General features: G+C 41.0%; 1 protein-coding gene across 1 annotated transcript in view; it reads right to left on the bottom strand.

Annotated features, from left to right (window-relative positions):
* Window positions 1–835: 835 nt before the first annotated feature.
* Window positions 836–17,303, bottom strand: part of LOC113099034 (uncharacterized) — a 19,890-nt gene continuing 3,422 nt past the window's right edge. Inside the window, exons 2-4 of the mRNA XM_026264086.1 lie at window positions 17,070–17,139; window positions 16,873–16,948; window positions 836–1,589 (exon numbers count right to left, since the gene is read on the bottom strand). Coding sequence (XP_026119871.1) covers window positions 913–1,578 — 666 coding nt within the window. The 5' untranslated portion in view covers window positions 1,579–1,589; window positions 16,873–16,948; window positions 17,070–17,139 and the 3' untranslated portion in view covers window positions 836–912. The remainder of the gene's footprint in view (window positions 1,590–16,872; window positions 16,949–17,069; window positions 17,140–17,303) is intronic.

Genomic DNA, 17,303 nt, shown 5'->3' with positions numbered 1-17,303 from the left:
TGTACAGTAATTGTCTGTACATCTATATCAGTACTTAAACTTTTGGTTTTCTAAGAGCTTCATATAACAACTTAACAAAAAATACCAGTGGCGTAAGACAGTAAAATATTTGATTATCTATTATGTAAGATGCTTGTTGTAATGATTGCTTTAATGGTATTAATCATTTCTGCTTAAATACAGTTATAATCTACTTATATGATTTGTATTATCCGGGAACTGTACAAATACTGTGGTATATGGACATTACTTTTTTATTTGTAAGAAATATTATATATATATATATATATATATATATATATATATATATATATATATATATATATATATACTTTTGATTCTGTATTCTCTTTGTCATGAGTTCTTTACCACAGCAACACCTGACACACATAAATAGTTGTGTTAACTACCGTCATCATTTAGAGAATTTTGCAGAAACCTATTTCTGTATTTCCATATTTTCCACTGAAGTAACAAGTAACTATTATGAGGTAACATTCAATCCTGAATATATCCATGTATTATAGTGGCCTCTCAGTTTATAGATGTATAGAGAGCCAGAAATGTTAATGATGAGGAATAACTTGTGATAAATCAGCTACATTTTTCTTACAAATATCAGGGAATTTATTGTTTGTAGATATTTACTTAATATATTCAAAATATTGAATAGTTAATTTCTGTCATTAATTGTAAACTTATAGACCACACAATTTGACTAAATGACAACCTTGGGATGTTCTCAGTCGAAGTGAGCTGAATTAATAGTGGCGTATAATTATAAGATAAACTAAATCTATAAAATAATGAAAGGTTGAAATAATGAAAACACTACTGGAGGAAAATTGCAATGATTTATCAACACAAACTTTACTGTGCTCTCTGAGAGAAGCGTGTCTTCATGAGTTAGCTCTACATGTTTTCAGATAAGATGGTGATGTAGGCTTCCACTTCACACAGAATGTCATTGTAGGAGTCGCAGGGCGTCTTCAGAACGGACAGTACATCTTCCACCAACTGTATGGCTTCATCCAGGCTCTTTTCTCTTGATCTACACAGAAGCTCAGTGATTCTTGCACTGCTCTGTAGTAGATCCCCCAGAGCAAATGACAGAACAAGCTGAAATTCATTCTGTTCCACTGGAGGCATCACCCGCCCCAGATCACTGTTTGCCAGTCGAACAGCGACTACAGGGCCGTAGACATTCCCCAAGAGTCCCATGGTCTTCTGATGCAGATCCTTTATCATTGCAGCCTTGTCCTTCAGTGACACTCCAGGGAAGACAATCTGCTCATAAAGATCATGTTTCTCCTTTTGGACATGTTTGTTCTCCTTCTCAGAAACATCCAGGATCTGGCTCATAACATTTCTTACCCTGGTGCAGTTTTTCTCAATGCTTTCACTCTCATTTGCTTCCACTGCAGGGGAAGGGCTTTGATTCAGGTGAGTGTCGAGTATCTCTAAAAGCCTGTTGGTGATCTTGAAGTATTTGTGCACATAGTGGTGGAGGGTCTGGGTGGACCTTATCAGTTCTCCTTTCTTGAGCTCGTCTTTCTTGCCAAAGAACACAGACAGCATTCTGGTGCCTTCTGTTGGTCAAGAGGAAAGCACTTGCATTTAGCAGCACATCAACACAACTGTTATTTGTTGCTTCCTGAATACATCCCACTACTGATTTAAAAGACCAAATTTGATTGAAACATTTAGGTTTTGAACATTTGCATTGAAAATGTTTATTTTGTATGAAAAACACTATAACTGGTTAATGTTTTTAAACCGTTTATTTTTGTTGATTTCAGAGACTGTAGAAGACAGATTTAGATACAGCATTTAACAAAGAACCTAGAGATTTGAATGCATGTCTTTTATCTGAATACATAAAATATAACAATCAGGAAAGAAATACATCCACAATAGTAAAATAGGAAATACCAGTTAAGATTGTGGATGTAATTTTCTGCTTGATTGACCCATCTCAAGTCTCATCCTGACATAGGTATTACTATCCTGATATTTTTCAGACGCTGGCCTGAATTCTTCCAAAGCCCTGTCATACTCTTCCAGGGCCCTCTTCCAGTTGATCACGTTCAATACCTCTAGATGGCGCTAATAATCATATCGATCCCCATGAATAACACCCCCAACTACAACAGTAGCCATTAATCCCTGTTGCAATTATACCGAAGGTTCAGTGTAATGTTGTCAGAATGTATCCATTTGTAATTAGCCAACCAACGGCAATAACGGCAGCAGAGCCTGCAACACCAACAAACTGCACCAACACTTCCTGATTAATAGTTGATAGTCTAGGAACAGACAGAGACATTTTCTTCAGTTTCTCATACATGTGTCGGTTCCAGCTTCGCCTTCATCTTCTGGTCAATCTTCTCTACTTCTGCCTGGATCTCATGTATGCGTTCAATGATTACATCACAGTTCTCCTTCACAGTAGCTTTCTCATTCAAGGCGACTGGCCTGAAGGACAAGCCTAAGTGTTCCTTAAGAGCCTCAATGAGTTGGTTGGTGGCTCGGAAGTTGTTTTTCATCAGTTCTCGAAGCTCTTGGCTTTTTGCGGATAAGTCTTTCCCTTCTTTCGGGAATTCCAGGGTAGAAGAGATCACTCCAAGACATGTTTCTTTATATTAGGGTCTTGAAATAAAAAGAGAAAAATAATTTTAACAACACTGATGTATTACTGTGATAAATAAAATTGAATGAGACTCCATACTTAGATTATCTGTATGGGGAACTGTGCGCCACACGAACATTGCTTTCACTGATAAGATAAGTGATGCATTCACAAATGTCTTTCAAACCATTGTTTGATATCAGTGGATGTGCAATCTGTCTTCCCACATACTACTTGAGCAGTGCGTTTTCATTTCGCTACTTATGTTAACACAGAGCGGTACAAAGCTCAGTTCCTGAAGGGCCAGAGTTTAGACACAAACCAGAAATTTAGCTTACAAATAAGCCTGAAGGACTTCATTAGCTGGATCTGGTGTGTACTCTGCAGATCTGTGGTCCTCCAAGAACTGAGGCTGAATCTGAAAGCACCCCCTTTACCCTTAAATAGGGTATTATTCAAACCCATAGTGCACTGAAATAATGAGTGTACAACCGATGTATGCTCAACAGCTAGAGAATACCCATAATGCACTGTGAGAGTCGCAAACTGAATGAAGATGGCATCTGCAGCTGAATCATACATTCATCCATTTTACAAACCTCTGGTCCATGGAATACAGTGCAATATCATGCAGGTATAAATGGCTTTTTAATTGATTATTAAATTGTTTAATTAACCCTCTGGAGTCGATTCACGTTTATACGCATGATGAGGCATTTTCTCCTGATAACCCCGAAAAGAACTTCAATTACACTTTCAGTTTTGATCGTACAGATAAGAGCAATACATCAATCAAATCTGTAAAGGGTCTACTTTTATTTGTATACAGACATAATAACAACAAAACTTTGAGCATTTATAAAATAAAGATAATAAACAAGGTGTGCTGTCTGCAGCCTTGGTCTGCGGTGATCTTCATTTAGAAACGCGTCATTAAAATAACCTGTAAAGCTCTATTTGGACGGGACTAGTTTTACAGGGGGTCGTTAGAGAAATCTGTGTTACACAGACGTACTCAGTGATTTTAATCCCGTCCGAATCTGCCACGTCTGTGTTTTTCTCACACAACCTCTGATAATTCCAGAGCAAATTACCTACTGTCTTTCAGCAAACTCAGTGATCCTCTGAGAAAACTAATCCCATCCGAATGCGAATGTCTGTGATTGCCGGTGATATTTTATTCCTTATGTGTTTTGGCCAACGCGATTTACTGTAGATGATCTTACCACGGGCATGTTTGATATATTTGCTTACCCGCAAAGAAATAATAATAATAAAAAAATAAATAAAATTAAAATAAAAAATAAAATCAAGAGCTAGATGTAAACTGTTAAGACTGGCAATTGTAATATCAGCATCAGGTAAGATTACTCACATTCATTTATGCACTCAGTTACATAATGTTTTAATTACAGATGTACCTTTATGAAAATTAAACATGGGTTTAGCCTAATACAAAAAAAAAAAAAAAAAACTAGAAACATGTTAAACTAAAGAAACCACAAATTAACATGGTTTTGCTATACTAGCCATTTAGTATTTATTGTGTAATAATACTAATTGTAATCATTCCTAATGACTATATGCAATGCACGCATACAGAGCGAGTGATCTCTGTGACGCCCAGTTGCACAAAACAGACCCTCCCACCTCTGTAATAAACATGGAGATGTTAGTCCCGTCTGAATTGGTGCATGAAAATCGCAGACGTCAGGTGGTAAAACTCAAACATAGTTTAGAAAACTAGTCCCGTCCAAATAGGGCTTAACTCTGTTAATACTCAACAAAGAGACATAAGAGATATATCTATAGAAAGCTTGACGTGTCTACTTTTAAACTAAACAAGTGCTGCCAAAAAACAAATATTCTGTGATAAACAATGCGATGTCTTTTTTTAACCTCTCCCTTCATTATATCTAATGCGACCACGCCCACGCGCTGAACGTGGTATTGAGATTATAATGTTGCACTTGAAGCTCACTGTCACTTGTGGTGAAGTCTGTGTGTTTCGCGTCTGCACTGATTAGTTTGTGTTCCATTAATTGTCATCAGCAGCAGCTGTCACTCATTACTCTCTCCCTATATATTGGCTTGTCTCACGTCTTGTGTTTGTGAGAGTGTTGTTTCATGTCTGGTAACTGTTCTATGCTTCTGTGTTGTTCTGCGTTGGATGTCCGTGTTTTTCCCTGGAACCTCATCCACTCATCGCACCTCCACAAGCATCACCACTTACCTTCGGCTCTATTACCCGCAGTTCCTGTGCCATCCTCTCCTGCTGCCAACTCACCATCACCATCCGGATTACTCACCGTCTACCCACCATCTTGGATTGTCGTCTTCCCAGCATTGTTTTGTACTCTTGTTTGTTTGTTTGGTTTTCATTAAATTGTTTAACTCGCACTTGTTTCCAGCTCCTCCTTCACCCAGTCATCACAGAACGCTCTCACCACAAAATGGAAGCGAGCACCACCTCTTTAACTGACTTTATTCACCACAGCGTCAAACGCATGGATCAGCAGCAGGAGAGCATCTCTAACACCGGACGCGCTATCCAAGTGCTGGTGGCCCAGGTGTCCGAGCTCACCCAGCAGATCCATCAGCTCACCTCTCCCACTGCGCCCATTGGACTCCCCAGGATCACTTCCGGCCAGAGCCGCAACTTCCAGAACTTCCAACTACTCCTGTGAGCCAGCTTTCTGCAGAACTTTCCTAAATAAGTGTTCCATCCACTTTGCCTTACAGCCCTGCACCTTCGCCACTGAGGAATCGAAGGTTGCGTTTACGCTGACTCTACTTTCCGGCAAGGACGGCGTTGTGGGAGAACCAACATCCGTGTTGCGCCTTGTTCCACACCCTCTCGGAGGAGATGAGGAGGGTCTTCGATCGAGCCGCGGCCGGCAGGGAAGCCGCCCACCAGCTCTCAGACCTACATCAAGGGACCTCCTCGGTCACGGATTAATCCATTCAGTTCCGCACCCTGGCGGCCGCGTGCCAGAGGAACGAGGCGGCGCAGTGGGATCGATTCCTGCATGGGCTGGCCGACCGTGTTCAAAAGGAGATCTATCTCCTCGAGCTGCCCCCCACACTCGACGGTCTCATCGACCTAGCCCTGCGAGTTGATGCCCAGATTAATCGTCTGGGTCGACAGACCAGTCCAACACGCCATCCCATCTCTCCTGAAAGGGGCCGCTCGAGTCGAGAGAACGCGGTCGGTCCCGTCCATGACCACGAACCCATGCAGGTGGGTAGAGCTCGGCTGTCCCGGAGGGAGAGAGAGCAGTGGAGGTCCCAAGGACTATGCTTGTACTGCGGAGGCTCAGGACATACCATCTATTCCTGCCCATACTTTCGGGTGGGATCTCCGCTGTGAAGTCCTGAACAACATCATCGACTCTCCTTCCGGTGAAACTGCGGTGGGAGAATCACACACATGACTGTCATACCCTTCTGGACTCCGGAGCCGAAGGTAATTTCATCGACTCACTCCTTGCACGTCACCTGAACATTCCTGTACTGCCTGTGTCTCTTCCCGTCCATGTCACTGCACTCAACGGCCAGGAACTGCCTCACGTCACCCATTACACTAAACCCATCACTCTGCTCACTTCAGGCAATCATTGCGAAACCATATCCTTTTTTTATCATGGACTTCCCCATAGCTCCCATTGTTTTAGGTCACCCCTGGTTAATGAAACATAATCCACGAGTGGATTGGGGTTCCAACACAGTCACATTGTGGAGTGAAAGTTGTCATGAGTCTTTCTGGTTTCTGCTTGTCCTGTTGTCCCTGTCTCTGTCTTTCAGAAGGAGAACATGGTATTATCAAACATGCCCGCAGAGTATCTGGACCTGAAAGAGGTGTTCAGTAAGTCCCGTGCTGCTTCTCTTCCTCCACATCATCCCTACGACTGTGCCATAGACTTAGTGCCAGGTAAGTCTCCACCTAAAGGCAAATTATACTCACTTTCTATTCCAGAGAGGGAGGCCATGGAGAAATACATTTCTGATTCCTTGGCATCTGGGTTCATCCGCCCTTCCTCTTCTCCAGCGGGGGCAGGATTCTTTTTTGTGGGTAAGAAGGATGGTTCTCCGAGACCTTGTATTGATTACCGAGAGCTGAACAACATTACGATAAAGAACACCTATCCATTACCACTCATGTCTTCAGCTTTTGAGAGGTTACAGGGAGCATCCGTATTCACAAAATTGGATTTACGTAATGCTTATCATTTGGTCCGCATCAGGAAGGGGGATGAATGGAAAACCGCCTTTAATACCCCGAGAGGGCACTGTGAATACTTGGTGATGCCGTTCGGGCTCTCCAACTCGCCAGGGGTTTTCCAAGCACTCGTTAATGACGTGTTGAGAGATATGGTAGATCAGTATATATATGTTTACCTGGATGACATACTGATTTTTTCTTCATCTCTCCAGGAACACGTTCAACATGTCAGACGAGTGCTCCAGAGGTTACTTGAGAATGGGCTTTTTGTCAAGGAGGAGAAATGCGTATTCCATGCACTGTCTGTTCCCTTCCTAGGGTATATCGTCTCGTCCGAGGGAATACGTATGGACCCTGACAGGGTTAAGGCTGTGATAGATTGGCCATCTCCAGATTCCCGTAAGGCCCTACAGCAGTTTGGGGTTTGCCAATTTCTATCTGCGTTTCATTCGCAACTTCAGCCAACTAGCCTTACCTCTGACAGCTTTGACCTCTCCCAGTACTCCGTTCAGGTGGTCGACGCAGCTGAGACTGCGTTCACTAACCTCAAAAGCCACTTCATTTCGGCTCCCATCCTTGTTGCCCCTGACCCCACACGGCAGTTCGTGGTGGAGGTCGACGCATCAGAGGTGGGGGTAGGAGCAGTGTTGTCCCAACGTGCTGCCTCGGACGATAAGGTACATCCTTGCGCGTTTTTTTCCCATCGGTTATCTCCTGCTGAACGCAATTATGACATTGGTAACAGAGAGTTGTTGGCCGTCAAATTAGCTTTAGAGGAGTGGCATCACAGGCTGGAAGGTTCAGGGGTACCTTTCATTGTTTGGACCGATCATAACAATTTAGAATACATTAGAACTGCCAAAAGATTCAATTGCAGGCAGGCTCTGTGGGCACTTTTTTTCAGTCTCTTTGATTTTATTTTATTGTACTGTCCGGGTTCCAAAAATGTCAAACCCGATTCTTATCACGTATTTTTGATCCCTCCGCCCGCCCGGTGACTCCCGAGTGTATTTTACCTGAGAAAGTAGTGGTCTCAGCACTCGTATGGGAGGTCGAGTCAAAGGTCACCAAGGTTTACTATCACCAAGATCATTAGTCCGGTGACAATCCGCCTCAAACTACCTCCAGCGTACAGGAGGATACACCCAGCCTTTCATGTGTCCAAAATTAAACCCGTGTTTTATGCATGTATTAATCCGCCTACTCCGGTTCCCCCGCCGCCGCGTCTTGTAGATGGGGAACCGACTTATTCGGTTAATTCGCATTCTGGACTCGAGGCGGAGGGGGTGAGGATTCCAGTACCTGGTGGACTGGGAAGGTTACGGTCGGAGGAGAGGAGTTGGGTACCTGCTAGGGACATATTGGATCACTCCCTTATTGGTGATTACAATCAGCAGGTAGGCCCTTCTGGGAACTCCAGGGAGGCGTTCTTAGAGGGGGGGGGTAGTGTCTCTGTATACAGACATAGTCTCTGGGTTTTGCACTTTGTGGGTGAAGTCTGTGTGTTTTGCGTCTGCACTGATTAGTTGTGGGTGTCTCCGTTAATTGTCATCAGCAGCAGCTGTCACTCATTACTCTTTCCCTAAATATTGGCTTGTCTCACATCTTGTGTTTGTGAGAGCGTTGTTTCATGTCTGTAACTGTTCTATGCTTCTGTGTTGTTCTGCGTTGGATGTTTCGTTTTTTCCCCTGGAACCTCATCCACTCATCGCACCTCCACAAGCATCACCACTTACCTTCGCGCTCTATTACCCGCAGTTCCTGTGCCATCCTCTCTGCTGCCAACTCACCATCACCATCTGGATTACTCACCGTCTCCCCACCATCTTGGGATTGTCGTCTTCCCAGCATTGTTTTGTACTCTTTCGTTTTCATTAAATTGTTTACCTCGCACTTGTTTCCAGCTCCTCCTTCACCCAGTCGTCACACTCGGCGGCTTGTAATGCCCATACAGAAAACAAAGCAGCGAAGAGTTTGCTTTGGCGATGAGAGGAAAAAGACATAATTCACCCCAAGAAGATGTGATGAGGATTACCTCAGGATTTGAGTTTTGGATTTCCTCAGAAAAAAAAGAATGAAGCGCTTTATCATAAACATAAGTCTCTTTTTATATATTTATATACTTGTATTAGGTTTCACATAATGTGTATTCTCAGCTCTTTTTAACAATAATAATGATGATGATGATGATGATAATAATAATAAACAATGATACTAATAACATCTTTTTGTAGAAAATCAGTGTGTAACTGAAGTAATGATGCTAAATATTCAGCTTTGAAAGTCAGTTGTGATTGTTCTTAATAAACTGTTTAACTGCACTTATAAGTGATTATTAAATTATTTTGTGGGATAATTAAATATATTTCTAAATAAACTACAAACATAAAAATATATACATTTATTTTGTCCTCACATTCTTTCTGTAAGTCTTTCCTCTTAGTCACATACCTGACTGAAAGGCACATTATGCAGCTCATTATGCGGGCCTTTGTCTTCTCAGGAGTAAATCACAATGATATTCATGATAGTTGACGCCTACTCGCATATGACTTTTACAAACAAAAAAGTGTCTTAGAAATTTAAATCAATATATTGTTTTCTTTAAGTGAGTAAACAAGATGATTTTCACGTAATTTAGAAAGAAAAATTCTAGGCGACAAGATCCAGTTCTCAAAAGTCCCGGGAACCAATGGTCTGTATGTGTTTTATGACCTTATTTCAAGTGATTTACCATTTTTAGGGTTCACTAACCACGCATAAACATTGTTTTCTCAAAACAATTATATAGCCCAGTCTGTGCTGATTACAGCGATATTAGATTTTAGCCATTTAGATGTTATAAGCAACTGAAAAAAGCACAAATGTCAGGCATGACAAAACTTCTCCAGGACCCCAAAACACCCTTAGACTTCAGAGGGTTAAGGTATATACATGCTCTCTTAAAAAGTCACGAACTAAGAAATCAAAATTCCCTTGATCTTTGACATATAGAGATCAGTGTACTATAAAAACATCATGTAAATGTCAGAATTCAGAATTCTTCCGCATTAGTCTAAAAACTTGCTTCTTTTGTGTGGGCTAAACCCACCTCCGTAAAACAATATCAACGCCTGCTTCTACAGCACTGCCTGTTTAGCCCCGCCCACCGATTCTATTTCACTGCCTGTTTAGCCCCACCCACCGATTCTATTTCACTGCCTGTTTAGCCACGCCCAGCGATTCTATTTCACTGCCTGTTTAGCCCCGCCCACCGATTCTATTTCACTGCCTGTTTAGCCACGCCCAGCGATTCTATTTCACTGCCTGTTTAGCCACGCCCAGCGATTCTATTTCACTGCCTGTTTAGCCACGCCACCGATTCTATTTCACTGCCTGTTTAGCCACGCCCAGCGATTCTATTTCACTGCCTGTTTAGCCACGCCCAGCGATTCTATTTCACTGCCTGTTTAGCCCCACCCACCGATTCTATTTCACTGCCTGCTTAGCCACGCCCAGCGATTCTATTTCACTGCCTGTTTAGCCCCGCCCACCGATTCTATTTCACTGCCTGTTTAGCCACGCCCAGCGATTCTATTTCACTGCCTGTTTAGCCACGCCCACCGATTCTATTTCACTGCCTGTTTAGCCACGCCCAGCGATTCTATTTCACTGCCTGTTTAGCCCCGTCCAAGTGATTTGCACATGTAGTGTAAATAACAAGAGGCAAATGCAAGTCTACACAGAAACCAAACAATAAAGATGCTCCGAAGACAAGACACTGTTCAGTGCCAAGCTGTGGAAAAACTGTTTGGTCCCACTTTATATTAGGTGGCCTTAACTACTATGTACTTACATAAAAAAAAATTGTACTTATTGTGTTCATATTGTATTGTAAAACACTTTTTCTGCTACTGAGGTGGGATAGGGGTAAGGTTAGGGAGAGGGTTGGAGGTATGGGTAAGTTTAAGGGTGGGTTAAGGTGTAAAGTATGGGTCAACAGTGTAATTATAAATGTAATTACAGAAATTAAATACAGATGTAATTACATGTAGTATTTTTATATATATAAGTACAATGTAAAAACATGTATGTACACAATAAGTACAATGTACTAAATTATTAATTAAAATGTAAGTACATAGTAGTTAAGGCCACTTAATATAAAGTGGGTCCAACTGTTTTTGCATCGCCTTTCTGCTGATCCTAACACCAGGAAAGACTGGATTTGATGAACTTTATTTGTAATGAAGAGCCAGACCACATCAGTAAAACTTGGTCCTTTGCTCACTTCACAATGCATAATTTAACACAGGATTTTCAGAACGATTGAAACTAAAAGACGATGCTGTGCAACTATTTTGGATCTGACAGTAATTTTGCACCACACAAGTGTGAGTAACTTTTTATTTTGTGCTCACTATTACACTGTCTGTTATTTACCACATATTAGGGGACGTTATCGAGGGCTTGCGCATCATTCCCTGAAGTTTCTCTAAAGGAGACGGAAGTCTTTAACCTTTACAGAACATTAGGGGCATTCCTAAAACGTTCTATTTTGGTTATGAAAGTGCTGCAGATCAATGTTCCATAAAAGACATTAGGGTGACGTTCCATTTTGGTTATTTTATAGTCTCATAAGTACGTTACAAAGAGGACATTTGGGACATTAACTGAATGGTCCCACAGGGTCCACTTTTAGTCATATAAAAAGTTCCCGATATGAGTGAAAGTGATGTGACACAGCCAACAGCTGGGGAGCAGTTGGGGGTTCGGTGCCTTGCTCAAGGGCACCTCAGTCGTAGTATTGCCGTCCCGAGACTTAAACCCACAACCTTAGGGTTAGGAGTCAACCTCTCTAACCACTAGGCCACGAATTCCCCTAAATGTGCACTTTCACGGAGTGGATCGAGATTGCAATCTGGATAATATTTTCATCGATTAACAACATAAATTCACACAAAACTATTGTATACCGTCAGGATTGTGGCTGCAACGTATCATCATTTGGACAACTTTTGGTTCTGTTTTGACATTTTTGGACACTATATAAATCACACTACCCAGGTGGTATCACCTCTCATCACGACATGAATGAATGTAAGCGGAGTGTGTGTGGCACGAAAATATGTCGGGGAGGCACAATGTTCCGATTTTGATTAAAGATTCTCCAAGACAAACAATTATTTTCAGCGGATTAACTTGCATGGATTAATTTTTCACATCAAGATTTGCAATGTGCGCTAATAAATTGTCAGTTTTGTCAATTTTGATTTCATGAGGACTTTAAGGCTTGTTTTTGGTTAGCCAGGAAAGTTATCTTAATAGAAACAGAACATTAGTTTTTGGTTTGTATAACGTTATTTTAATGTTTCCATAGCGTTATCATAAGGTTTCCCTAACTTCGATGTGATTACCCCCCTGTACAATCATAATCATCCAGCACACTCATGACCCACACATGATAAAAATTGCATTCCAGGGGGAAAAAATACAAGTTTTTCGTTGGGGATACTCCAGTAAAATTCTCATTCCAGGAAAATAACCAAAGAAAATAACCAAATGGGAAACGTTGTTAGGGGAACGTTAGGGGAACGTTCTGTGTTTGCTGGGAATATATGAAAAATATTTTATAACAGGAAACTGTATCTCTTTATTTCTTGTTTCTTGTGTTAAACCCAAACATGAAGTATAGAAATAAACAAATTGTGTATATTGTGTATTACAAATATTGTGTATTAAAAATGTCCTTGTTGCACATGGAAAAATTTAAAGAAATAAACGAATAAATAAATTAGGAGATGAATACATGTGTGAATTAATGAATATATAAAAAAATAAATGAACATATAAATAAATAAATTTAAAATTAAATAATAAATGAATGAATGAATGAATGAATGAATGAATGAATGAATTAGTTAAATATAAAAAAAAATAAAAAAATAAATTAAAAGAAAAAATGTCAAATAAAATCCAGGATAAAATTGTATTACAATTTAATTCTATTTGTTTCATCAAATCATTTATTCCTTTATTTATTTTCCTATTACATGTATTTATTTATTTATCTGTATATTTATTTATTTGTAATTTTTGCAGGTTTGGTCTTCACTACTTATGGTGAGCGTGGTTTCAGCAAGTACAGCATGTTCCTGGATCAACCAATCAGAATTGAGATATAACTTTTCAGGAAATATCTGTTTTAGGCTTACAACCAGAGTTAGGTGCTTCTACACCCTTGTTAATCAGCTATCATTTCCCACTGATTTTAGGAATACATTATGGGTGGGGTTAGGTTTAGGGGTAGGGATTGGGTTAAGTCTATACTTTTGGACATTAATGTTGATCCAGTATCATCAAAAGATGTTGATCCAGGAACATGCCTTACTTGGCAAAATCACGGCGACTCTTACACACCTAAGTGTAATTAAAAGCAATTAAAAAGTAGTCAAAGTGATTGGTAAATATTGTTATTTATACATTTTACAGGCAGTGGAAGAAGAAATTGGGGGCACTTGCTGAAGATGGAGACAGTGACTGACTCTCGCTCTCTCTCACACACACACACACACACACGCACACACACACACACTGTATAATCAATATAAATAGTTATGTTCATGTTACTGTTTCCCAATATTTAGACAAATTTTAATGCTTTACTGTGAAATTTTTGTCATGGAGATAATTCCAACTTGAATTGAATTGAACTGAATTGCTTGAATAAAAATTCTGGCAGTGAGAACGATCCGGAACTAAATGAAGTTGAATGTTTTGGCATATGATGTGTTTATTGAACCAGTCGAATACGAGTAAATGGAGAGTCAGCAAAAGCCTCATTTGATTGGCTACAAGAAGGTCTTGGACCTGCCCTCACGCTTGCAAAACTCAGTTAGTGAGAGAATCGTGCCAAAATTGTAAGAGCAGAGAAAAGAAAGACTGAGCTTTACAAATGTACAACAGATTTTTTACACATACAGATTGGTTCTATGCAGTCGATCGGTTTTGCAGTTCTTTAAACTGTTGTTTTCACTTGCGAATCACTGTTCACAGGCTTGCAGTGCTTTTGACCGCAAAACAACATGCTAAAAGTGTAAGCGCGGGAAAATGGAAGTCAGAAGAATCCAGATCATATTATTATGCTTTAGCATGAAGCTGCAGTTTCACAAAACTTAAATTACATTTAAGAATAACAGTAAAATGCTGCAAATAATTTTTTCTTATGCTTGAAACGCAATTAACACCTTTACAAAGCTTCTCTAGCACATGCAAATTTAATTTACGCTGACAGTCTTATGTACACTTCCACAACTCTTACCCTGCATATGTAAATCTTTTTGGCATTAAATTACCTTCATAACTGTACCGTAACTCTCGGGCGATTCTTTACTTTAATTAAATGTAGTTGTTCCTTTGTTAATTTGTTTGAACAATATCTTTATTTCGATTAAGGTAACTGGTTGTATTTTGTTAGTTAATGTTAAAATGTATGTTTTGTTGTGAATCTTATTGTTATCTGGGATTTATCTGTTAAAGTGTTATCTGATTGTTTACCTTCAATTTTGTTTGGTAGAAGCTACATTGGTATATTAAGTCGGTAGGTCATCTGGGCTGATTTCGGCATTTGTGATCCAGGGGGTGGAGATGGGTAGGTTTAGGGATGGACATGGGATCCAGGGGGTGGAGACGGGTAGGTTTAGGGATGGAAATGGGATCCAGGGGTGGAGACGGGTAGGTTTAGAGATGGACATGGGATCCAGGGGGTGGAGACGGGTAGGTTTAGGATGGACATGGGATCCAGGGGGTGGAGACGGGTAGGTTTAGGGATGGACATGGGATCCAGGGGGTGGAGACGGGTAGGTTTAGGGATGGACATGGGATCCAGGGGGTGGAGACGGGTAGGTTTAGGGATGGACATGGGATCCAGGGGGTGGAGACGGGTAGGTTTAGGGATGGACATGGGATCCAGGGGGTGGAGACGGGTAGGTTTAGGGATGGACATGGGATCCAGGGGGTGGAGACGGGTAGGTTTAGGGATGGACATGGGATCCAGGGGTGGAGACGGGTAGGTTTAGGGATGGACATGGGATCCAGGGGGTGGAGACGGGAAGGTTTAGGGATGGACATGGATCCAGGGGGTGGAGACGGGTAGGTTTAGGGATGGACATGGGATCCAGGGGGTGGAGAAGGGTAGGTTTAGGGATGACATGGGATCCAGGGGGTGGAGACGGAAGGTTTAGGGATGGACATGGGATCCAGGGGGTGGAGACGGGTAGGTTTAGAGGTGGACATGGGATCCAGGGGGTGGAGACGGGTAGGTTTAGGGATGGAAATGGATCCAGGAGGTGGAGAAGGGTAGGTTTAGGGATGGACATGGGATCCAGGGGGTGGAGACGGGAAGGTTTAGGGATGGACATGGGATCCAGGGGGTGGAGACGGGTAGGTTTAGAGGTGGACATGGGATCCAGGGGGTGGAGACGGGTAGGTTTAGGGATGGAAATGGGATCCAGGGGGTGGAGACGGGTAGGTTTAGGGATGGACATGGGATCCAGGAGGTGGAGACGGGTAGGTTTATAGGTGGACATGGGATCCAGTAGGTGGAGACGGGTAGGTTTAGAGCTGGACATGGGATCCAGGAGGTGGAGAAGGGTAGGTTTAAAGATATGTACAGTGGGAGGAGTTGGATCTCGAGTTGGTGTTGGTGCCCCACTGTAATACCATGGCACTTACATGGTAACTCCTCAGGAACTGTTCACTTAATATAAAGTGTAACATTCTGGACACCAACCTCAAGTTATATGTAAGCCTAACTTACTGGCCGCTGTTGTGTAACATCAGAGTAATTACATGATAAATCTAATATAAAGTGTAACACTTTCTTTACCAAAAAGTGCTGTTGGTCCTGTGACACATTTGTACTTTCTTTAGCAATAAGTGTTGTTACCAATGTCCAGTTACACATTTGTACTTACACATACCATTCAGTAGGTTGTTACATATGTGTAGTTACAGAAATATAACAGCTGTAGATACTATGTACCATTGTGAACTTACACTGTGGTTACATACTACAAACACATCTAGTTGCTAAGTACACATGAGGTATTAGGAACACAATATAAAGTGGGACCATTTAATCAGTTTGTAGCTACAGTTTGAACAGAGTAAAATAAACAATGTGTGACTGGTTTGTAATGTAATGAGAACTAACAGGGAGAAAGGGTCATTCTAGCTGTTTTACATTTAGTAGGGTAAAGTGACAAAATATGGTAAAGTGCATAATTTTTACTGAGTCTACAAAGAAAATGTGTGTCTATGGTAATTCATATTGGCCAAAAAAAAAAAAAAGGAAACATGTTGTCCCTGCAATCCCAGACATTCACATTCAGACAGGATTAGATTTCTTAGAGGATTCTTTGTCGAAAAACAGTAGGCCATTTGCTCTGGAATTATTACAGATGTTGTGTGATAAAATCACAGACTTGGCTGATTCGCACAAATTTCTCTAATGACCCCCTGGAAAACAAGTCCTGTCTGTACAGGGCTTAGGTCTCATAAAATCAGACTGGATCAAACCTGTCACACAGAAATGTTGTGTGAAAGTCCAACTGCAAGATTACCAGCAGCAGCTCCAATCTGCATTGTTCCAGCTTTATATGTTATATTAACTAAGAATCAGAATCCTTTTAAACCTGTCTTTTAGGAAAAAAGTGATTTCTAGAGAGTGCATACTACTGTCTGTAGATAGCAGACTGAACACCAATACATTTGAGTCAATCCTCTTTTATCTGTACATTGTAAAGCAAACATTGACAATCATTAAACCATCGTATTGTTTATGTCCAAACCTGCAATAAGACCTGCATTTAGATCTATTGAGGGCCATTAACTTCTGAAATCTCCCAATATCTGTGTGTTCTGCTGCACAGTCAGCGAGTGTTACTGTACTGCAGGGTGCTAGTCTCAGCTTCATAAATCAAAACACTTGCTTTCAAATGAGCTAGAAATCAACTCAAATACTATAAGTGTTCTTACTCACCTGGGTTTATTTTCAAGGCCTGAAGATTGTCTCCTGGAGGAGCGATTTAGATCTCAGCACTGCTGCAGCTGCTTTACTGAACAGAAAAAAAAGTGCTGCAGAGCTTTTATATTGTCACATTTTCACTTTCACATTTCACTTTCGATATGACTTACAATACTGTATTACATAGAAACAAACAAAGTAATTTGGCTCACAGGATGCTGTGCAGGGGGTGAAGAGCAAACACCATTTACAGGAACACACAGAGTTTCTCTGAAACAGAATCTGAAAGCAATTGAAAGTGAAAGTTTCCCTTGACCCTATGTAAACATGTCTACACCAGTTAAAGCAATAGCTGCCAGTACTTCCAGCTTTGATGCAAGTGACTTGGTACAGTTTTTCTTGATGCTAACACACTATAACTGATTCATTTGGCCCAATTTTCTAAA

Source organism: Carassius auratus, unplaced genomic scaffold, assembly GCF_003368295.1.
Source record: "Carassius auratus strain Wakin unplaced genomic scaffold, ASM336829v1 scaf_tig00216838, whole genome shotgun sequence".
Taxonomy (NCBI): Eukaryota; Metazoa; Chordata; class Actinopteri; order Cypriniformes; family Cyprinidae; genus Carassius; species Carassius auratus.
This window is presented reverse-complemented; position numbering and strand designations above follow the sequence as displayed.